Source organism: Macaca nemestrina, chromosome 2, assembly GCF_043159975.1.
Source record: "Macaca nemestrina isolate mMacNem1 chromosome 2, mMacNem.hap1, whole genome shotgun sequence".
Lineage (NCBI taxonomy): Eukaryota > Metazoa > Chordata > Mammalia > Primates > Cercopithecidae > Macaca > Macaca nemestrina.
Window position 1 is genome coordinate 108,060,171 of NC_092126.1, and position 24,260 is coordinate 108,084,430.

At 41.0% G+C, this 24,260-nt stretch overlaps 1 protein-coding gene across 4 annotated transcripts; it reads left to right on the forward strand.

Annotated features, from left to right (window-relative positions):
- The first annotated feature begins 10,855 nt into the window (after positions 1–10,855).
- Positions 10,856–22,566, forward strand: LOC105480314 (zinc finger protein 502). 4 transcript variants are annotated; one of them, XM_011738980.2, is made up of 4 exons: positions 10,856–10,936; positions 12,814–12,911; positions 18,969–19,084; positions 19,629–22,566. In XM_011738980.2, exons 3-4 carry the CDS (start codon positions 19,030–19,032, stop codon positions 21,206–21,208), a joined length of 1,635 nt encoding a protein of 544 aa, XP_011737282.1. In that variant the 5' UTR covers positions 10,856–10,936; positions 12,814–12,911; positions 18,969–19,029; the 3' UTR covers positions 21,209–22,566. The 4 variants fall into 4 exon arrangements, with proteins under 4 accessions (XP_011737282.1, XP_011737280.1, XP_011737283.1 ...); XM_011738978.3 differs by lacking the exon at positions 12,814–12,911; XM_011738981.3 differs by lacking the exon at positions 12,814–12,911 and having other exon boundaries at positions 10,874–10,979.
- Positions 22,567–24,260: the final 1,694 nt, after the last annotated feature.

Genomic DNA, 24,260 nt, shown 5'->3' on the forward strand with positions numbered 1-24,260 from the left:
TAATTATCAGGGAAATGCAAATCAAAACCACAATGCGATACCACCTTTCAATAATACATGTTGGCGTGGATGTGGTGAAAGAGAACACTTATTTTTTTTTTTTTTTTTTTTTTTTTTGAGACAGAGTCTCGCTCTGTCACCCAGGCTGGAGTGCAGTGGCCGGATATCAGCTCACTACAAGCTCTGCCTCCCAGGTTTACGCCATTCTCCTGCCTCAGCCTCCCAAATAGCTGGGACTACAGGCACCCGCCACCTTGCCCGGCTAGTTTTTTGTATTTTTAGTAGAGACGGGGTTTCACCGTGTTAGCCAGGTTGGTCTCGATCTCCTGACCTCGTGATCCGCCCGTCTCGGCCTCCCAAAGTGCTGGGATTACAGGCTTGAGCCACCGTGCCCGGCCAAGAGAACACTTTTACACTGTTGGTGGGAATGTAAACTAGTACAACCACTGTAGAAAACAGTGTGGAGATTTCTTAAAGAACTAAAAGTAAATCTACCATTTCATCCAGGAATCCCACTCCTGGGTATCTATCTAGAGGAAAAGAAGTCATTATATGAAAAAGATATTTGCACACACATGTGTATAGTAGCACAATTCACAATTGCAAAAATATGGTACCAGCCCAAATGCCATCAATCAATGAGTGGAGATATATATATATATATATCTAAAAGAATACTACTCAGACATCAAAAGGAATGAAATAATGGCATTTGCAGCAACCTGGATGGAACTGGAGACCATTGTTCTAAGTGAAGTAACTCAGAAATGGGAAACCAAACATCCTATGTCCTCACTCATAAGTGGGAGCTAAGCAATGAGGATGCAAAGCATAAGAATGATCCAATGGACTTTGGGGACTTGGGGGAAAGGGTGGGAGGGCGGTGAGGGATAAAAGACTACACATTGGGCACAGTTACATTGCTTGGATGATGGGTGCACGAAAATCTCAGAAATCATCACTAAAGAACTTATTCATGTAACCAAATGCCACCTGTTCCCCAAAAATCTATTGAAAAAAATGTAATCACAATTCTATTTTCATATCTTTAATAATCATTCCTATTGTCATCAAATATCCAGTGTGTTCAGATTTTCCAGATTGTTCTGCAGGAGTGTGTGTGTGTGTGTGTGTGTGTGTGTGTGTGACTTATGATTCAAATAAAGTCGGTGGTTTTCTTTAGAAAAAAAGAATGCTTGGTTCAAATGAAGAATAAAAGGAAATGTTCAGGCTGAAATGGAAACAGTAGGAGCAGTAAACAAACAAACAAACAAACAAAAACCAAACAACTGAACTGGAAGTGAGGCGTAACAGATTAATAACCCAGCTCTGCCACTATAACTGCCTGCATAATTTTAAGAAAGTTTTATTTAACTTTTATGGACTCACTTTCTTCCTCATCTATAAATGAAGATAGATTATATTACTTCTTATTTGCCTTAATGGTCTGAGAATAATTTTTTGTTTTGTTTTGTTTTGTTTTGTTTTGAGACCGAGTCTCGCTCTGTAGCCCCGGCTGGAGTGCAGTGGCATGATCTCGGCTCACTGCAAGCTCCGCCTCCCGGGTTCACGTCATTCTCCTGCCTCAGCCTCTCAAGAAGCTGGGACTACAGTCGCCCGCCACCACGCCTGGCTAATTTTTTTGTATTTTTAGTAGAGACAGGGTTTCACTGTGTTAGCCAGGATGGTCTTGATCTCCTGACCTTGTGATCTGCCTGCCTTGGCCTCCAAAAATGCTGGGATTGCAGGTGTGAGCCCTCATGCCCAGCCTATAATTTTCAAATTGATATTTTATTTTTCACAAATAGAAAACAGTTTTAAAATTATTTTTATAAAGATCATTATTACTTTTTACTAAGTTATCGACAGACTCAAACTGTTGACACTTTGTTTAATGAATTTCCCATACAGAATAGTGTTATATATGTGTATATGTGTGTATATGTATATCAGTATATATATATATATGCACACACAAACATTCATTGCTTGGATTACTTTGCACAAATGAACCTATTTTTAATGTCTATTCACAATAAATTTCCCAAAATAAATTATTTTGTGTTAAATTACAAAACAAACAAGAAAATGTGTTTTGGCCAGGCGCGGTGGCTCATGCCTTTAATCTCAGCACTTTGGGAGGCCGAGGCAGGCAGATCACCTGAGGTCAGGAGTTCAAGACCAGCCTGGCCAACATAGTGAAACCCTGTCTTTACTAAAATACAAAAATTAGCTGGGCATGATGGCGGGTGCTTGTAATCCCAGCTACTCGGGAGGCTGAGATGAGAATCGCTTGAACCCGGGAGATGGTGGTTGCAGTGAGCCTAGATCATGCCACTGCACTCCAGCCTGGGCAACTGAGCAAGACTCCATCAAAAAAAGAGAAAAAAGAAAAAAAAAAAGAAAATGTGTTTTCACATAGAAAGTATAGGGGCAAATACAAATTAAAAATAAGAGGTTCCATTTACTCTGATGAAAACAGGGGAAGAGATTTCCCTCTTCTCCTTTTTCTTAAGACATTTACCTTAGAAAACTTGTAAGTGTTTTCCCATTTCTTTGAAATATATATATAAATACTTTTGAAAACTAGGCAGGACTTTTGCCATCTGGCCTTTTCTCAGCTCCATGACCAAGGAATGTTTTTCTCGAGGACCTGGAAGCCATCTCTTTGAATTGCAAACATTGGAGCTAAGCTTTGGTGGGTGCCTTACCTGAAGTTGCAAAACTACCTCTGTCATAAACAGTTGAGAAGATTTTCCTCTGGATAAGACCAATTAGCTAACATAGATGGCCACTCCAATTACTACGATAAGGTTGGGGAAAACCGTGTGACAAAAGGTCTGCCAAGTCCTCTTATTTGAGGACTAGTTATTGTTTATCTTGAAAACATGTATGTAATGGGTTGTATCTGTTTGGCTATATAAGGAGGCAAGATTCCTTTCTACCTTTTCATTCTCTTAGTGGTTTGCCTGTGATATGTGTTACATTCTAGTTTAATGCTTCTTTAATAGCGTATTCTTTCCCTGCTACCTTTGTAGAGAGAATTTCTGGGTTGGAAGAAGGATTTGTTTTTAATTATATTTCCCTAACAAAGGTTCGTGGAAACTTTTCCACTGCCTCTTTTTTTTTTTTTTTTTTTTTTGAGATGGAGTCTCCCTCTGTTGCCCAGGCTGGAGTGCAGTGGCACAATCTCGGCTCACTGCAAGCTCTGCCTCCCGGGTTCACGCCATTCTCCTGCCTCAGCCTCTGGAGTAGCTGGGACTGCAGGCACCCGCCACATACCCGGCTTATTTTTTGTATTTTTTAGTAGAGACGGGGTTTCACCATGTTAGCCAGGATGTTCTCGATCTCCTAACCTTGTGATCTACCCGCCTTGGCCTCCCAAAGTGCTGGGATTATAGGTGTGAGCCACTGCGCCCAGCCACTCCACTGCCTCTTTTTTAAAATTAAAATTTAAATGTTTTTTTGATTGCTTCTTAAATGGATTTGGAAATATGAAAATTTCCCTTTGGGAGGCTGAGGAGAGAATCGCTTGAGCCTAGAAGTTCAAGAGCAGCCTGGGCAAAATAGCAAGACCCAGTCTCCACAAAGCAAGAAAGTAAAAGAGATGGAAGGAAGGAAGGAAAGAAGGAGGGAAGGAAGGAAGGAAGGAAGGAAGGAAGGAAGGAAGGAAGGAAGGAAGGAAGGAAGGAAGGAAGGAAGGAAGGAAAGGAGGGAGGGAGGTAGGGAGGTAGGGAGGGAGGAAATTTTCTTGTTTCCTTTGCACTTGCATCAAAGTCTGGTCTGAAAACTACCCCTGGAACTGTGATTTGGGTTCAAAAAACATGCCTGCAGCCAGTTTGGATAGGAGTGAAGCGCTCACCTCTTTTTTTAACTTTCAATAGCCAAAAAAATCATATGGAGCAGCTTGATTTTGCTTGTGATTCAAACTATGTCAGTTGTCAGAATAACTTTACTACCGTGTAAGTTTCACATATAAGAACTGCTTTGTCTTGTAATTCATTGGGAAACATTATCGAGTCTGCAACAAAAACCGAATTTCCAAAGCAATTCTGTTTTGTTTGTTTGTTTGTTTGTTTGAGACGGAGTCTCTCTCTGTCGCCCAGGCTGGAATGCAGTGACACGATCTCAGCTCCCTACAAACTCCGCCTCCCGGGTTCACCCCACTCTCCTGCCTCAGCCTCCCAAGTAGCTGGGACTACAGGCGCCCACCACCTCGCCCGGCTAATTTTTTTGTATTTTTGGTAGAGACGGGGTTTCACCGTGTTAGCCAGGATGGTGTGGATCTCCTGACCTTGTGATCCACCGGCCTCAGCCTCCCAAAGTGCTGAGATTACAGGCGTGAGCCACCGTGCCCAGCTGCCATTCAGTTTTGATCATTGTTGAAGACGGTTCTTATTTAGAAAAAATTCAATCTTACTTCTGATTTCAAAAAATCATAATAAAACTTTACCACTCCTAAGTCATTCAACTAGCATACGGTAGGGTAAGTTGAGATATCTAGCTTTTATTTGAGACAAAAATACACAGAACTGACAATGATTTGGTCTACAAGAGCAAATGAAGTTCACTGTTGACAATACTGGTTCAACAACACATCTAAGACATTTCCACACACTACCTGCTATGAATAACCATGTGTTTTTAACAACCTACATGCTCACAAGCTTTGTGCATTTATCAACTAAGCCTTTCCTCCTTCACACATTTTTTTGTTTTGTTTTGTTTTTGTTTTACTGTCATTCGTAACACTCTTAGCAGATTCTACTTTAGGTTGTACTGAATTGGTGTTTTCTCAGCTTCTTTGAAAATATTTTTACCTGTAGTTGTTACGTGCATATTACTCATAAAGGATAATTCTTTAGTCACTTCAAACTCAGCATTGACTTCTAGAATATCAACAACTGATCAGTAGAGCAATATCAGTAACATCTGTCAACTCATCAAGAGCCAGGAATTGCTTAAGGCCAGGGGTTGGAGACCAGCCTGGGCAACATAGAGAGATCCCACCTCTATTAAATTTTTTTTTTTAATTAACTGGGTGTGGTGGCACGTGCCTGCAGTCTCAGCTACTCAGGAGGCTGAGGCAGGAGGATTCCTTGAGCCCAGGAGCTGGAGGCTGCAGTAAGCTATGATTGTGCCACTGCATTCCAGCCTAGGTGACAGAGCAAGACTCTGTCTCTTAAGAAAAAAAAAGTCCTAGGCAAGTGCTATTGAAAGTGCAAAGTTTAGAGAATACTATCTTTGAAAAATGAAAAGCCCAACTTAAAATGGCCTAATGAAAAAGGAAATGTTTTGGTATGGGTTACTGAACAACCAAGGAGGGTGGGCTTCAGGGTTAGCTAGGACCAGTAACTCTGGCTCTGTTTCACTGTGAATTTCTTGCTCTGCCCTCCTCTAGGTATTGGCTTCATCCCCAGGCAGACAGCAACCTGATTATAGTGTTATGTCTCTGATAGCCACTCACAACTTTGTCCCCTACAAGAGAGAACTGTTTCTGGATGCTTGCTCAGAATGCGAAATAATTCTTTTCAGATACCTCCTTTCTCTCTATCTTGCCCAAAATGGGTCATACGTCCTGGACAGATTACAAAAACAGCTATACATTCTTCCCCCATCTCTCTGGAATGTCACCTGCAGCTCTTCCCATTAAGTGGTGGAGTCTATTTCTCTACCCCTTGAACATGGTCTCAGCATGTGAATTGTTTTTCCCAGTGAAACATTAGCAAATTTGTTGTAAGCGGAGACTTAAAAAGTGTTTGTACATTGGGGCTTGCCATCTTCTGCTGCTCTGTGGAACTCTGAGGTTACCATGTTAAGAAGCCTGTGATTGAGGGAGGAAGAGTGACCATGTGGAGCAGAAACAAGCCATCCCAGCTGAGCACACCACCCCCACCCCAACCCTCACCAACCAGCCTTCCAGCAACAGGACATAAGAATGAGGCCGTGCTGTCCTAAACAACCCACTCTGAGCCAGCCCAGATATGAAAACCACTTAGATGACCCACAGAATTATGAGAAGTAATAAATGTTTGTTATTTTAAGCCACTAAGTTTAGGAGTGGTTTGTTAAGAGGCAAAAGCAAACTGATATATGACCATTTCTGAGGCAGTCACAGGCAAGGGGAATTTCATTGCTCTTAAGTGAATCAAGAGAGCCCTTTGGAGTTGGGATTATGTTTCCATGATGACCATGGCTGCATGGAGGAAGGGTAGATAACTAAACAAAATGGGGTTTTGACAGGAAGAAAAGGGGGAGAAAATGCATGTTGAATTTGGCAACTAATAATTCCACTAAATATACTCTACACCAAACTTTATGTTGCTTCTTTATTTAAGAAGGGAGACTAAGTTACCATTAGAAGGACCATGCATAGGAACTAACATATATTTCTGTGCAGTGAGTGTGTCCTGTAGTATGCTTTGGGAGGGCAACTGAGCTACCAAAACTTGGATTTCACTGCAGCAGGGGTTGGTCCTTAACAGAAGGCTAGTGATTATTTTAGGTTTTGAGAGTCATATGATTTCTGTCACAACTACTTAATTTCGCCATTGTTGTGTGGAAGTAGCAATAGACAGAAAATAAATGAATGAGCATAGTTGTGTTCCAGTAAAACTTTATTTTGAAAAACAAGCAATGGGCTGGATTTGGCCCACAGTTTGCCAATCCATTAACCAGAGGCTAGAGATGTATCATGTGGCCAGCTTTAGCTGAGAAAGAACTTGAGAAATCTGGGCACAGTGCCACTCTGAACAAAATTCAGTTTGGTTAGTAAGGAGGATGAGGAGAATAGATATTTTATGGGCTACTTGCAGTACTTGCCATGATTATCCTTGTTAAACTGGTGGCCAGTGGATCTAAAATTCGTGGATGTAGTTCTGACTCCCTTAGAGATGGTGTGGGGAAAAAGGAGAAAATTTAGACAAGGACAACTGAAATGATGAAAAGGAAAGAGCATTGTCTGCTGTAGCCTTCACTAGGCTTGAAATTCAAAGTTCTAGCTTTCTGACCTGATTCTGTAATGTACAAACTATGTAACACTGGTTGAGTCAAACTCTATAAGCCTGTTACCCTTGTCTGTAAGACGGTGATGGAATGTTAGAAAGAAAGGGAGAAATGGATAAGCAAATGCAAATGTGTGCTATATTTGTATGCAACACAATATAGCTTTTGCATACAAATATAGCTTTTCTTTTTTGTAGCCTTGGCGATAGCCATAGGGATGTAAAATAACATTCTGTAGCAGCAGGTAAGGAAACTATGGAGCGCTCACCAGTGGTATGGAGCACCATAACAAAAAGGCACAAGAATGTATTTGGCTACTTTAGTGCAAAATGTCTAGGACAGAACTGGAAATTCAGTTCAGTTACTAAGAAACAAACACTAGAACTTGATATAACTTCCAAAAGAGCTCACTCACATAGTAGTACATATTATTCTAAGTGATAAAAAAGTGCTAAGGTATTTACAGATATAATGGTTGTACAGTACTTTTTAAATCTGCAATTTAGGTTTCTGATTTTCCATTAAGAATTAACTGCACTGAAATTCTATAAATTATACTTAAGCAATTCAGCTATGGGAGTGTACAAAAAAGAGATAAATACTGCCATCCAAATTATTAATTACAGTTCAACAATAATCTCAACATCAGCAACCATTGTAGCTATTATTATCTGACTTGTTTGGGCATCTTTTAGTCTCATGTACTTCGTGGTTCACAAAATCATCCTGGATATAGGAAAAGATCAAAAAATTATGAAACAATTAGACTGCACACCAACTTTAAAAAATCACATGCAAGACTACATTGCAGCAGATGTTTCAAATGCCTGTTTTAAGTTAAAGCACTCATTAAAAAAAGAAAAAAACCTGGGGTCTTCCAATAAAATTCTACTACGAGCTTTGTAAGTCTGAAATTTTAAGAATGACTATTTAGAAAATCTGGTTTACTTAACAGTATCTTTTGCAGAAGAGAAAAGGCATCTGATTATAAACTACATCAACACCTAAATGAATTGCACTATGCCCTTGTGGCCAGAAAACTGCTTTTTTTCCTAAAATGAAGCCAGTCTTTTATTATTATTTTTTTTGACTTCCAAAACTTGATTTATAGTGACTACAAATATCACTACTTTTGGAAGATTATAGAAAAACTCTTAGAAAAAATAATTTCAAACATTAGTCACACTAATGAAATACTCATCCAATATTAATAATTTGTTCTTCAGTAAGAAGTAGAATTCTTCATAACAAATGCCCCAGAGTTGCCTCACTCAAATACTACAGCCATTAAAAACCAAACTGTTAGAGAAATCATCAAAGTGTTTTTGTAGTCTTACTGAACACCTGTAGCTCTATCCTCTGTTGTTCCAATAGGCACCATATTTATTTGAATAAATAACAGCAGGTCGCATCTGACAGATACTAACACTAAGCTTACATACTGTATGATAAAACCTAACACTGCTACGTGTGTTTGCTGTAGGTGTACTATCTGATGCACATGAAAGAGGACCTAGTTAACACCCTTTGGGTACAGGAGCGTTTACTTTGCCTTGACTGGTTCTCATTCTAACCAGCGAACTCTAACTTTGTGTTCATAATGACACAATTTTTTTGAGATGGAGTCTCGTTCTGTCACCCAGGCTGGAGTGCAGTGGCGCAGTCTCAGCTCACTGCAAGCTCCGCCTCCCGGGTTCACACCATTCTCCTGCCTCAGCCTCCCGAGTAGCTGGGACTACAGGCGCCCGCCGCTACGCCTGGCTAATTTTTTTTTTTTTTTTTTTTTGTATTTTTAGTAGAGACGGGATTTCTCCGTGTTAGCCAGGATGGTCTCAATCTCCTGACCTCGTGATCCGCCCGCCTTGGCCTCCCAAAGTGCTGGGATTACAGGCATGAGCCACCATGCCCGGCGAAGAATTCTTTGAAGCGCTTAATCCCAGTTGTAAGGCAACATTTTCTCTCGAGGGACTGCTTTGTTGCTGAAGAGTTGAGTCTCCTATGCTGATGTTTTTCTCTTTGACATCTTTGACAGACAGACATCTGTCGGAGTTCATGTCAACATTTTCACTACGGCTTCCTCCCTCATGACGGAAGAGATTCTGACACCTGTATTTGAAGTTACTCCACATTTTTCCCACTTTATCCATTGATTATAAAATCGTTGGGGGCGCGTGGGGCGGCCTCATCCAGGACACCTGTGGCCCAGCAGGAAAGGGCGAGTCTGCCCACCCTCCGGTGCATCCTGTGCCCTCGGACTGCCCAGCGATCGCAGCCTTGCTTCCTCTGGACGGAGCCTGGGGATCCCAGCTCCACCAGATTCCCCCACCAGGCCCCTATCACCTTCCCTGCCGCCTCCCCTTCTTCACCTGTTTCCCCTCCCCTCTCCCCCCAAACTCCCCCTGCCCCGGAAAATACCTTCATATAATCTCTTTTGGCGGGTAAGGTAAATATGATTTAGAAGGAGTTTCTATTTCTCACAGGGAAGCAATATTCAACTCTGGAGTACATATTTTAGGTAATGTGGGGGAAGAAAGATAATTTTCCAGCAGTTTTAGCTCTCAAACAAGCAATATACATCTATATGGAATAACTATTTCCTGTAACTTGTTGGAAGTTGATGGTGACTAAGTCATTCATTAAATATTGATTGAACGCCTAGTATGTCAGCCAGTGCTCTAGGTGCTAGAGATACAGTATGAACAAAACACAAAAGGCCCCTGCCTTCAAACAGCTTACATTCTACCAAGGGAGATAACAACTGGATAGAGTGAGCTGAAGAAATGGGAATATGCCAGCTAGGTGGTACTTCCTTTCAGATGTGCAGAGAGCTTGCTTTCTGGATTTAATCTATGGCATCCTCATTTTTCAGTTTATCAAAAATGCAAATAATCTAAATTTCACCTGTATCTGATTAATGATTTCAACAAGTATTTATTTATTGAATACCTTCTCTACCAATCATTGTGCTAAACACTGAGATATAATGATAAGTAATAGCTCCATATAGCTGAGTAGAGTTGTATAAAGATGAACTGATTGGGTCTTTCACAGTTGTCCTTGGGTGGGATGCTACTTGTGTGTATCTTCCTAACGATACCTATGAAAGAAGTACAAGTGTATGCATTTAGCAGGGCACTGAATAGAAGGTTAGCTAGAGCTAGAATAATTAATAGTGATATGTGACTGTAAAGACCCATAAGGGCAACCGTCTAGGTGGTCAATTGAGAATTGGCATTGGGATTTGAAGAACCAGGATAAATTGGATAGCTGAGGTTAGGGAGAGCAGTTAGAAGGAAGGGAGATTATTCCAAAGGGAAAATCCTGGGGAAAAGATCTAGAGTCAGGAACAGGCAAGGGATTTCAGGGGGCCAATGGGAATTCAGCAACGTTAGAGCAGAATGTATATGATAGGCAACCAAGAGACGTTGATATTGAGGTCAGTTGGTGTGGGCCTAGATTGGGAGTTTGTCCTTTATTCTAACATAACAGGGCATCACTCAAGGTTCTTAATAGAGACTTATTTTAAGCAGATAGAATATACTAGTTTCTTGTTGAGATGGCCCATTCCGGCTCCTACCCAGCATCCTTTCCATCCCAACGTCTCCCTATACAATTTTCCTGAGGGTTGAGGTAGCCACTGTGTTTCAGGCCAAGATAGTTGTTAATGGGATATCAATAAAGCGACTGGGCTTGACGGGAAACAAGGCTGGAGTTACAGGCTGGGCTTGGAGGGAACGCCTTCTTCTAGGGTCCCATAGAGCTGTTCCTCCCGCTTCCTAGAGAATCAGAGAATGGCCGCGCGAGCCCGCTGCTGACGCACTACCGGCTGCGCCACCACTCTTCCGGTTTCAGAAGTTAAGGCTGGTGTCCTGGCTCCCGTGAACCTCCGGGAGCGCCCGCGCCGCTCCGCGGGGAGTCCCTGGATCTCACAGTGAGCGGGTTGGGACCCAGGGAAGGGAAAAGAGGGGACCCCGGTGAGCCACGGCTGGGGCGGCGGGCTGGAGGGTTATTTGGGAAGTCAGCCCCGGCCTCGATCCTCCCTGAGTTGCTGCCTACGCGTGCCGCCCGAACCTGGGACACTCCTGGCGGCTCGGCCCGCCCAACCTGCAGCCTCAGCACTGCAGACCCCAAGGCCCAGCACAGTGCCCAGCACAGAGGAGATGCCTAGAAAAATGGCAGAGTGAATGAATGAATGAGTGAGTGAAGGATGGATGGATGATGAAGACCTAGGACCCATGTCAGGAAACGAGATCCTGGGGATCAGAATTCTCAGTTCAGATACCAGTTTCTTTCCCCGGCCTATCCTGTAGCTCCGAAACTTGTTTAGAGCCTGTTTTTATAGGAGACGGCACATAGTGTAAAGTGCGCTCGTTTGGAGTCTTGAGACCTGAGTTACAATTCTGGAGGGTACAGAAATCTCTAAAGTACTGTGTAGAAGTCTGTTCCTTGCTTCTTCACAAAGCCCAGTTGACAGTTGTATGTGATAGCATGTATGCAAACCTTAATGCCTCCCAATGAAGGGTTACTATCCATTACATGCCAAACATTACACCGAATTCAGGAGTGAGGCTACAAAAGAGTGACGCCGGAGACTGCCAAATGTAAACATGCTTCCAGTCTTGTGTAGGACGATAAGTGCATAAGCAGATTTTGGTGGTAATATTTTAAACTACATTTATTTAGCACTTACTGTATACCAGGCACTATTTGAAGCATTTGTGCTAATTGATTTAATCTTCACAACAGCGTATTATGTGTAAGGTTTTTGTTTTTTTGTTTTGTTTTGTTTTTTGTTTTTTTGAGACGGAGTTTCATTCTTGTTACTCAGGCTGGAGTGCAACAGCGCGATATCGGCTCACCACAACCTCTGCTTCCCGGGTTCAAGCGATTCTCCTGCCTCAGCCTCTCGAGTAGCTGGGATTACAGGCATGTGCCACCACACCTAGCTAATTTTGTATTTTTAGTAGAAACGGGGTTTCACCATGTTGATCAGGCTGGTCGCGAACTCCTGACCTCAGGTGAATCGCCTGCCTTGGCCTCCCAAAGTGCTGGGATCACAGGCGTGAAACACTGCGCCAGGCCTATGTATAGTTTTTAAGTGAGGGAACTGAGGTACAAAGAGAATAGAAAACTTACAAAGACAATAGAAAACTTGTCCCAGATCACATTACTAAGTGACCCAAGGCTGCATAAGAGATAAAGTGTACTGCCGCAGCTTGGTTGAGTGCACTGTATGGTGCCGACATGCAGACCAAGAAGGGCTTCAGAGAGGAGTACATTTCAATGTGGTCTCATTGGAAGGATTGTTTAAAATTCTTGAAAAACTTCATCTAGCTCGCCTAGATTCCTTTAGCTAATTATTGAGGGGTAAGGAGGTGGCATCTGGGCAAAACCTTACAAGGTAGAGGGAGGAAGCCAGCTCTCTATTAGGTTAGCAGGATAGGGCTATTAAGAGCCTGTTTCCTTTTATCTTTCACCATAATACTCATCTTTCCCCAGATCTGCAGAGGGATCTTTTTAACATCTTAAAATCAGTAACAGCCAGATTATTCCACAATAGGCATTTGTAGAAGCACCCGTACATTACTTTCTGGGCAACTTATAGACCTAGGAGTCAGCAAATATGGACCAAATTTGGTCTGCCACTTTTTTTTTTGGTAAAACTGTTTTATTAAAACACAGGCAAATTTACATATTGTCTATTTCTGTTTTCAAACTACAAAGGCAAAGTTGAATGGTTGAGGCAGAGACTATATATCCCATTTAACCCATTAAACCTAAAAAAATTTGCTTTCTGGCCTGTTACAGAAAGTGTTTGCTGACCCTTGACATTGACAAACTGCTGACAGCTCAGATGATCCATGATTGGAAGGATGCGTTCATCACCAAGATGTCTTTCTTTCTCTGTAGGTTTTAGTATCAACCATAATAGCATCTAACCCCTGTTGAGTGCTGCCATCGAGTAGATATCTTTTTGAATGCTTTATGTGAATTAACTCATCAAGGATTCACGGATTATGAGAGCTGGAATGACCCATAAATATTGTCTAAGTTGTTACCCTTTTCAGATAAATGGCCTGTCATGTAGGCCCACTCACATAGGCTACTGGCAGAGCAAACTTTCCTGACTCCCAATCCAATCTACTATCATCTTGTGAATGGGAGGCCAATACCATAGCCTTTTGTTTTTGTTTTTGTTTCTGGGTTTTTAAAAAGTAACTTTTTCTAACTATAAAAGTAATATATGTTTATTGAAGGAGAAGTAAAATATATAGAAGAGTATAAAGGACTAAAGTAACCCATTAACCGATCTAGAGATAAGTGTGTAGGCTGTCTTTATGTCTTTTTAAAATGTGTGTGTTTTATCTGTTTATTAACAATAGTTTCTGTGTATTGAGTGCTTAGTCCCAGTATATGTGTGCATATTTCTTGTTTTTGTTTTAGTGTTTTGTATCTTCCTGTTTTAACGTATTATATTTTCTCATGAATATTCTTTGAAATTGTGATTTTTGATACTTTCATAATCTATCTTTGGTAGTCTGTCAATGTTTATTTGCCTGTTTAACAATTGTAGTAATAGTGTGATCTTTGTACATAAATGTGCCATCTCTGATTATGCTTTTTCACTTTTTCTTTGATTACAGAAGTTATTCCTATGGGAAAATTTTCAAACATTACAAAAACATAGGCTTTAAGGCAAAAGTTTACCATAATTTTATTCTTCAGAAATGATCACAATAAATAATTTGATATATATTCTTATAGATTTGTTAGTTTTGGTTTTTTTTTAAGCAAAATAGAGCAAAATATAGATAATAGAGGGCATTTGGGAAAATTATTCACAATTCATTATTTTACCACAGTGATGATTATTTTTCCTTCTTGATCTTATTCAGATGTATTTTTAAGTTTTAATTTTTGAGCGGGGTCTCACTCTGTCACCCAGGTTGGAGTGTAATGGTGCTATCACAGCTCATTGCAACCTCTACCTCCCAGGTTCAAGTGATCCTTCTACCTCAGCCTCCTGAGTAGCTGGACACAAGCACGTCACATGTATATTTTAACAAACATATATTTTACATTATATTAATACTTGAAATTTTACTATATAGGGTATTTAACATATGGCATAATTATTTTTTCCCAATAATCTTATATTTTCATTTTTAATTGTCTTTATGTCTAAATAATTTTCACCAAGTAGAAGTATCATAATTTGCCAATCCTCAGTGTCCACCAATAGACAAACTTTATTTCTGTGTACATTTCAGGGGATATTTTTACAAGTAACAGAAGAATTCTGTTTCTCTTCTCTCTGGAAAGTTACTTTCTGAGAAAGTTATAGTAGAATTACTAGGTCAAAGAATATAGTCTTTTTTTTTTTTTTTTTTTTTGAGATGGAGTTTTGCTCTTGTCGCCCGAGCTAGAGTGCAGGGGCGTGATCTTGGCTCACTATAGCCTCTGCCCCCTGGGTTCAAGCAATTCTCCTGCCTCAGCCTCCTGAGTAGCTGAGATTACAGGCGCCTGCCAGTGTGCCTGGCTAATTTTTTGTATTTTTTAGTAGGGACGTGGTTTCGCCATGTTGGGCAGGCTGATCTCGAACTCCTGACCTCAGGTGATCCACCTGCCTTGGCCTCCCAGAGTGCTGGGATTACAGGTGTGAGCCACTGTGTCTGGCAGAATATAGTCATTTTTTATGGCATACTGATGACTCTGAGGTACACTACAGATGGTGTATATACAAAATGAGCATTCTGTTCTGAATTCCTGTATCCACAAAATGTTGACCACAGCATCCTAACTATAACTAAGCTACAACTTTCACACCTGATATATATTGCTAGATTCGCTCCAGAAAGATGGTACCAACTTACGTTTGCACTGGTGTGTGAGAAACTGTTTCTCTGCACCTTTGTGAATCTTGAATGTAGCATTAAAAATAGATTTTCCACTTTGATGTAAAAATTGATTCTTCATTCTTTCAGTTTCCATTTCTTTGTTTACCACAAAGATGGAACATTGTTTTGATATGTTTATTGGCCTTTGTAATTCTTGGTGTATTTTTTGTATTTTCCGTTTTTCTCTCAGTTCACCTTTTTGTCTTACTCATTTGTAAGAAATCTTTATTAGATCTATCTATCCCTTGATATATAACTGAAAAATACTTTTTTTAAAGCTTGTTTGTCTTCATTTCTTTGTATTTTGGATATACAGGGTATTGTTTTTATGTGGTCAGATTTACCAATTTTTGTCCTATCCATTTTGCATCATGCTTGAAAGTGCTAACCCCAGAACGAATTTTTGGTCATATTTTATTTTGTGGTTTTATTTTTTATATTTAACCCTTTAATTGGTTTCGGTTTATTTTGGTGTGTGGCGCGATATAGTAATCACACTTTTTTTTCCAGGTAGTCAGCAATGGTGCCAACTTGATTTATTAATTATCCTTTTGTGATTAGAAATGCTGCTTTTATCATATATTAAATTATTTTTATTTACATCTCTTAGAGGATTAGAGATATTTTATTTAATTAATTTATTTTTAAGACAGGATGTTGTTTTGTTGCCAAGGCTGGAGTGAAGTGATGCAATCTTTTTTTTTTTTTTTTTTTTTTTTTTGAGATGGAGTTTCACTCTTGTTGCCCAGGCTGGAGTGCGATGACACGATCCATCCTCACCGCAACCTCTGCCTCCTAGGTTCAAGCAATTCTCCTGCCTCAGCCTCCCGAGTAGCTGGGATTATAGGCATGCGCCACCATGCCTGGCTAATTTTGTATTTTTAGTAGAGACAGGGTTTCTCCATATTGGTCAGGCTGGTCTCAAACTTCCGACCTCAGGTGACCCACCTGCCTCAGCCTCCCAAAGTGCTGAGATTACAGGCGTGAGCCACTGTGCCCGGCCAATGCAATCATATTAATAGCTCACTGCAGCCTCGAACTCCTGGGCTCAAGTGATCCTCCACCTTAGTAGCTGTGACTATAGGTGCATACCACTACACCCAACAAATTTTTGTTTTTTGTAGAGATGGAGTTTTCTCTGTTGCCTAGGCTGGTCTCAAACTTCTAGCCTAAAGTGATCCTCCCACTTTGGCCTCCTAAAGTGCTAGGATTACAAGCGTGAGCTACCTCACCTTGTTGGGATTAGAGATCTTTTAAGTGTTTGGACTCACTGTTGGAGTTTTCGTAGCCACATTTCTTTAAAGATTTTATCTGTTACTCCTGTGATTTCAATTACTTTTTTTATGTCTAAAACTCTTCAGGCCACACCTGTCTCTCTTTCAACTATGTGTGCCCTGTTCTACCTTCTGTGTAGATATTTGAAACTAAAGGTATCTTATTGCTTTCCAGACCAGTGTACCCACTGTCACTAAAGGTCACTGTCATCACCCAAAACTGGCTAATTATCCTTGACATCTCCCTCTCTCACCCCTCCCACCAGTATTCATTCATTCTGGTTGATTCTTTCTTTTAATCCAGTCCCCATACTGGACTACTGAAATAGCCTTACAAGGGATCTTCAAGCCTTCACCGTACCCTCCCACTCCCCCCTACTACACACATTATCTGTTGCTGTAGACAGAGGAATGTGTTTCCATAAAACAGCAGATCTAATCATGTCATGTATTTTATCAAACTTTTTCAAATCCTTATTACGGCTTTCTCTTCACTTTAGGGTAAAGTCCTTAAAATGTTTTTTAGGGTTCTGTTTGAACTGGCTTGCCCTCAGGCTTTATGTCTCATTTCTGGTGTTTAATACTTTGGGCATTACTATGATTCCTTACTTGATTCCTTTTGTATGTTCATTTTGTCTCTCCAGTTTTTCCTTTCTTTTTTCTTTTTTGAGACAGAGTCTAGCTCTGTCGCCCAGGCTGGAATGCAGTGGCACAATCTTGGCTCACTGCAAACTCCGCCTCCAGGGTTCACGCCATTCTCCTGCCTCAGCCTCCCGTGTAGCTGGGACTACAGGTGCCCACCTCCGCACCCAGCTAATTTTTTGTATTTTTGGTATAGATGGGGTTTCACGGTGTTAGCCAGGGTGGTCTTGATCTCCTGACCTTGTGATCCGCCCGTCTCGGCCTCCCAAAGTGCTGGGATTACAGGCGTGAGCCACCGCACCCGGCCTTTTTGTTGTTTTTTTTTTTTTTTTTGAGATGGAGTCTCACTCTGTCGCCCAGGCTGGCGTGCAGTGGCGCGATCTTGCCTCACTGCAACCTCTGCCTCCCGGGTTCAAGTGATTCTCCTGCCTCAGCCTGCCATGCAGCTGGGACTACAGTCATGTGCTACCACGCCCAGCCAAGTTTTTGTGTTTTTAGTAGAGACGGGGTTTCACCATGTTAGCCAGGACGGTCTCGATCTCCTGACCTCATGATCCGCCTGCCTCAGCCTCCCAAAGTGTTGGGATCCCAGGCGTGAGCCACCGTACCTGGCCTACTTTTCCCTTTCACATGTCTAAAGGGTACCCAGACTATATCAGGTCCCCTCTGCTCTACATTCTGTAGCACCCCATACTTGCAGTTTTATAACTCCCATATTTGAAATGATTCATTTAATGTCTTTATCCAGCTATGACACAAGTTGGAGCCAGATAGGGTGTCTGGCTTTTTTTTCCAGTGTCTAGCACTGATTAGTCACCCAAATCCCAGTCTGCTTGCATGAGTCTCTGAGTCTCTGTAGGATTGTATAGTAGCTTACAGGTCCCTTTATGTTCTTCCTGTGAATGAGAATCAGGAAAACCCAGATAGGATCTTCTTTTTTTTTTTGAGATGGAGTCTCGATCTGTCTCCCAAGCTGGAGTGCAATCATGTAATCTTAGCTCGCTGTAGCCTCTGCCTCCTGGGTTCAAGTGATTCTCCCACCTCATTCTCCTGAGTAGCTGGGATTACAGGCACCTGCCATCATGCCCCGCTAATTTTTATATTCTTATGGAGACAGGGTTTCGCCATGTTGGCTAGGTTGGTCTCAAACTCCTAACCTCAGGTGATCCACCTGCCTTGGCCTCCCAAAGTGCTGGGATTACAGGCCTAAGCCACTGCTTCCAGCCAAGTATCTTCTTAAAACTTTAAAGTTCAATGCAAAAGCATAGACTTCACTGAGAAGTCCATAAGACCAGCTTATTATGTACTTGAGCAGACTTATTTTATTCTTTCATGTCTTCCAAGTTCTTGACTCTGGTAAAAATCATCTCTGGATCTTCCCTTTTTCCTTGAATAATGCTGCCAGTTCTGCTTCTCACTTCAAGGTTAAATGGAGAGATATTTTTGAATGAACAGTTTTGATACTGACATTTTTAAAAAGAAGCATTTACAGAAACTGGTATTTTTGCAACTTTTTTGTAAGTCAAAACTTATTTCACAATTAAATTTATTTTTGTTTCTTTTTAACTGCAGCCTGTCCTCTGACACTGAGCTATACCTGAAGAAAAACTGTTTAATTGATATGACATCTTGAAGAAAGGACAATCAGTGTGTCTCTAGTTTGTATCAAGTAGATAGCATTCCCTGACACTGTCTCAGCCTCTTGGCGTTTGGTAGAAGTGGGTAAATCAGACTTAATACACAAGCCTTGCTATGAGGACATTTTGCTATATAACTTTTAACTATATTGACTGGCTTTTCATATAGATTATTGTATGATGGACAGAGTGTACTAATTGATATGAATATACCTATTCATTTAATCTTTATCATTATAAAAAGGTAATGAATAACATTCTGATTTATTTATTAAGTACTTAAATATTTGATAGTATGTTAGTCTGATGTTACCACTTTTTGGACAGCTAACAAATGGGGTATGAACCTAGGAGGCTACAAGCCAATGCTGATTTTTGCGGGTGCTTCCACATTGTTATCCTGAGAGTTATTGTGTGTGTTATTAGATAGTGTCACTAGGCAACAGTTCTTTGTTCTGTTTACTGGGACAGTAATATTCCCTCTCTCCCTGCACCTTTTTTCCCATGAGCAGGGCTCCCAGTTTTTCAAGCCTGAAGTGTTTTCCAATCAAAGTGAAGAGAGACAGTCTGTGGATGTTGAATATGCAAGGAACTGAAGAGAGAGAGATTAGAAGAGAGACTTGTCCAGGTGAGTGAGTAAGGGACAAGCAGTGGAAGAAATAGCCAGCCAACAGGAAGCCTTTGGAAATTATAGAAGAGAAGCTGGGTGAGGCTCAGGAGATAAAATAACTGTCTCTTATAGGGATGTTGGGGGCAGGGGTGGGTGAACATGTCTGGGGCCAACTTTTTCCCAGTACTAATTTTATTCTCATTTCTAGCATTTTCCTGTTAACATTCTCCCAGTCTCCACTCTGGATATAAAACATTCATGTTTCCTGTCTTGCCCTAATCTTAGCCTATGTGTTGGTTGTTGTTTTTCATTTATCTCCATTGTCTCATTCTCTTGCTCCTTGGGTGTCTGTAGCTACCCCTTCTATGGGAGTTCCTCATTAATGGTAATCATATTTCCCTGATACATATCTCTTCTACCAGTTGCAACTCTTAAGTTACTTGCCACACTTGTTGTTACTGGCCCTTCATCATAGGCCATTACTGAGGTCTGCCAAAAGTAAAGATCAGGGGCCTTCACTCTGCCCTGTATAGGAGATATTCATTCTGCTCTTTTCTTTCAGGCTGGGTAAACAAGAACAAGCCTGCTCCAGAGCAGGATGTCTGTAAAACTGATTCATCAGGGATAGTAGCAAAGAGATTCCAAGAGGATGAATACCAAGATTCTACATTTGAAGAAAAATATGCATGTGAGGGCATGAAGGAAAACTCTCCTAGGGAGATTGCTGAATCATGTCTTTTCCAGGAAGGAGGTTTTGGGGGAATAACGTTCATTCACAAAGAAGCACCCCCTGAAATTATTAGTCAAAACTACAATTTTGAGAAAAGCTTGCTTTTGACCTCAAGCCTTGTTACACGTCTCAGGGTTTCTACAGAAGAGAGTCTGCATCAGTGGGAAACAAGTAATGTACACACCAATGATTTTTCAGACCACAGTAAATGTCCAACTCTCTGCACACAGAAGAAATCTTGGAAATGTAATGAATGTGGAAAAACCTTTACTCAGGGCTCATCCCTTACCCAACATCAGAGAACTCATACTGGAGAGAGACCCTACGCATGTGAGGAATGTGGGAAAGCCTTTAGTCGTAGTTCATTCCTTGTTCAACATCAAAGAATTCACACTGGAGTGAAACCATATGGATGTGAGCAGTGTGGGAAAACATTTCGATGTCGATCATTTCTTACTCAGCATCAAAGAGTTCACACTGGAGAGAAACCTTATAAATGTAATGAATGTGGGAATTCCTTCCGCAATCACTCACATCTCACTGAACACCAGAGAATTCACACTGGAGAGAAACCTTATAAATGTAATAGATGTGGGAAGACATTCAATCAGAATACACACCTTATTCATCATCAGAGAATTCACACTGGTGAGAAGCCTTATGTATGCAGTGAATGTGGCTCTTCTTTTCGAAAACATTCAAATCTTACACAACATCAGAGAATTCACACTGGGGAAAAACCCCATAAATGTGATGAATGTGGGAAAACTTTCCAAACAAAGGCAAACCTCTCTCAGCATCAGAGAATTCATACTGGAGAGAAACCCTATAAATGTAAAGAATGTGGCAAAGCATTTTGTCAGAGCCCATCTCTTATTAAACACCAGCGAATTCATACTGGAGAAAAACCATATAAGTGTAAGGAATGTGGCAAAGCATTTACTCAGAGCACCCCACTCACTAAACATCAGAGAATACACACGGGGGAGAGACCCTACAAATGCAGTGAATGTGGTAAAGCCTTCATTCAGAGCATTTGCCTTATTCGGCATCAGAGAAGTCACACTGGAGAAAAACCCTATAAATGCAATGAATGTGGAAAGGGCTTTAATCAGAACACCTGCCTCACTCAGCATATGAGAATTCATACTGGAGAGAAGCCCTATAAATGTAAAGAATGTGGGAAAGCCTTTGCTCATAGCTCATCTCTTACTGAACATCATAGAACTCACACTGGTGAGAAGCTCTATAAATGTAGTGAGTGTGAGAAAACCTTCCGCAAGTATGCACACCTTAGTGAACATTACAGAATTCACACTGGTGAGAAGCCTTATGAGTGCATTGAGTGTGGAAAGTTCTTCAGACATAGTTCAGTCCTTTTCAGACATCAGAAACTTCACAGTGGTGAATAATGCTGGCATTTAGGTTATGACAGTTTCTCTAGTGAGGATGACTATGAATCTGACTGGGAGTAGAGAGGCAGGTAGAGTTCCTGGAGGGAAGGAAGAAGGAGCCTTGGCTACTGTACTCTGAGAGGAATGTTTCCAGAAATGGAGGTGAGAGCTTAGGGAATGCAGAGCCTACTTGAGGTGGGCATCTGGGAATACAGGGTAGAAAGAAATTCCTGCTTTTCAGATAAAGCCTACACATTGCCACTGTCTCCCCATGTGACTCTTACAGCTTGAGGGGGCATTTGTTAAGTTAGCACTTCTGCTAACTTTACTACACCCTGCCCCATCTTCTGACTTATCACCCATTTTTGTTGGCTGGCAGGTTGAGATGTTTTTCTTAAACACTGCCTGTCAGTGTAAAGTGGCACAGTTCTGATGTAGTGCTAAGTCCAGCCTCCAGATTTGAGGCAGCCCTGACCATGCTACCATGGGGAAAGCTCCCAACCTGTGGAAGTGGTCCTGTAAAGAGGAGACAGAAACAAATAAGAACCAAAAAAAAAAAAAAAAAATCCATATTCATTCATTTAAAAAAAGGAGATATAAAGCAACAACTGGGCTGACCTCTATAGATCTGCCAGTAAAGAAGGTCTTTCCTGATTCTTCCAAGCTTTGGGGTGACTCAGAGCTAAGAATGAAACAGGAGACCAAGTTAGAATTCATGATATTGGTTTATGGGAAGGCAGTCATACCTGTTCAGAGAACCAGTAAGACCCAATATCTATCTCAGAGGAATAATGGTTACCCAGGAAGGAAATGGTCTGCTCAAGTGACAAGCCTCAGAACAGGAAGCCTGCATGCGACTGAGCAAGTCACCTACATAACCCTGCCTGTGCTAAGGTGTACACCTGTCTGTTGTAACTTTGGCTAGGCTCTTGGTGTACAGAGACCAGAGGAGAGAGACCCACTAGGACTAACAGCATCTTAACAAAGTGATAGTTAGTTTGTTGGTCTTTAGGAGAAAGCATTAGTAATGAAAGAAGATAGAATTTTCAGTTGATTGGACGTTGGGGCCGCTTAAGAAAGTGTTGACATTTGTCGTGGAATGATTTTGGAAAGACTTCTAGAAGAATCTTTTTCAAATCCCTGAAAATCAGGATAGTACATTTTGCCACTGACTGTGAGAGTATTTTATTCTTTTGAGAGAAATGACATAGTTTTCCCTTTATTTCCCAAATTCCTTTCATGTTCTTAACTGCTACCCAGAAATTGAGCTCCAGAAGATTGAGGATAGCCTTTGACTGGTATTTAAAATAGTTTCTAAGCTGTGAAGCTTATAGCATTTTTAAAGTGTGGCTATTAAAAACACTAAATTAAGTTGATTCTGGAATACTTGGTTATTTGGAACTCATCGATTTTTCTAGAGCAATTGCCTTCTAGGGATAGGTTTGGGCCGTGAATTATCATTAATGGGAATATGGTATAAATATCACATATCTTTTTCACTTTCTATGAAGATTATGTTCTTAAAACCTACCACCAATGAAGTCATAATTGAGGAAATTAATACATTATGGGTAAAAATGCTGTAAAAGCTTTCTAAATATGTTCATGAAAATATTATTTTACCAAAAACAGACAATGTATTTATACTTCCTAGATAAAAACACTGTATAATTAATTACTGGCACATAATACATGTTCAGTAAATATTTATTTCATGAGTTAATATATCAACCATTCCCCAACAGAACCTTTCTTGGAACTTCCTGATGAATATTTATAGCAATATTTGTACACTATCTTGAGAATTATGAGTGGAGACTAGAGAGAATAGGGAGAGTTTTCTTAACAAAGAAACAAGAAAACTTTAAAGATATCTTGGGAGGCTGAGGCACGGCGAATCACTTGAACCTGGGAGGTGGAGGCTGCAGTCAGCCGAGATTGTGCCTGTGTACTCCAGCCTGGGAGACAGAGTGAGACTTTTTCTCAAAAAAAAAAAAAAAAAAAAAAAGATATGTATAAGTTCTTGTGGGAAAAATTTTCTCAAATGGAACAGACTTGATCCTGGATTTTTAATTCTCAGGCTGAGAAAATCTGGCATGTTTTCACATTCTGGGGAAACAAAGGTAAATAACTAGTCTTTCCACTACCATGACCCCATATTCTCACACTTGCACTTACGTGCTCTGATTTTCTCTCAGTTGCTGGCCCATGATGTGCCTAGTCACTCCACTGTGGCCCCAAACCTAGGCATTGCCCTCACCCTCAATTTTCCCTCTTACTCAGTCTTCATATCCATATAACCACTATGTCCTGTTGAAATTATCTCCTATCTCTGGAAGCCATCTCCACTGCAATTGTAGTCCAGTCCCCTACTCCTTTAATTTTAATTCTTTCTTTTTTTTTGAGACAGGATCTCACTCTGTTGTCCAGGCTGGAATGCAATGGCATGGTCTCTGCTTACTGCTTACCCTACCTCCCAGGCTCAAGCGGTCCTCCCATTTCAGCCTCCCAAGTAGCTGGGACTACAGGCATGTGCCACTATGCTTGGCTAATTTTTGTATTTTTTTTTGTAGAGATGGGTTTCACCATGTTGCCCGGGCTGGTCTTGGACTCCTGGGCTCAAGCAATGTGCCTGCCTCAGCCACCCGAAGTGCCGGGATTATAGGCATGAGCCACTGTGCCTGGGCTTCCTATTTTAAAATTTATCTTACAGTCTTCCGGTTTCTTGCCCCACTACGCCATTTTCCCATTTCTTCTTGATCTTTGTAAGCATAACTGGCTACTTACTGTTTTCAGAATAAAGTACTAGTCCTTTAAAGAGGCATTTAAGGCCCCTCATCTGGCCCATGCCTGAATTGCCATCCCCAGCTGCCATTCCTTGCCTGGCATGTTCTATTCCATAGTTCAAATTCCTGTGATTCTGGAATATCACCTCTGGACTCTACTTTGGCACTTTTGCACATACTATTCCTGTTGCCTCAATTCCCTTCCCTGCTTCTGCTTGCCTGCAAAACTCCCATTTTTCACTTAGGAATGTGCTCAGGCAATATCTTAAAGCTGTCTCTAACCT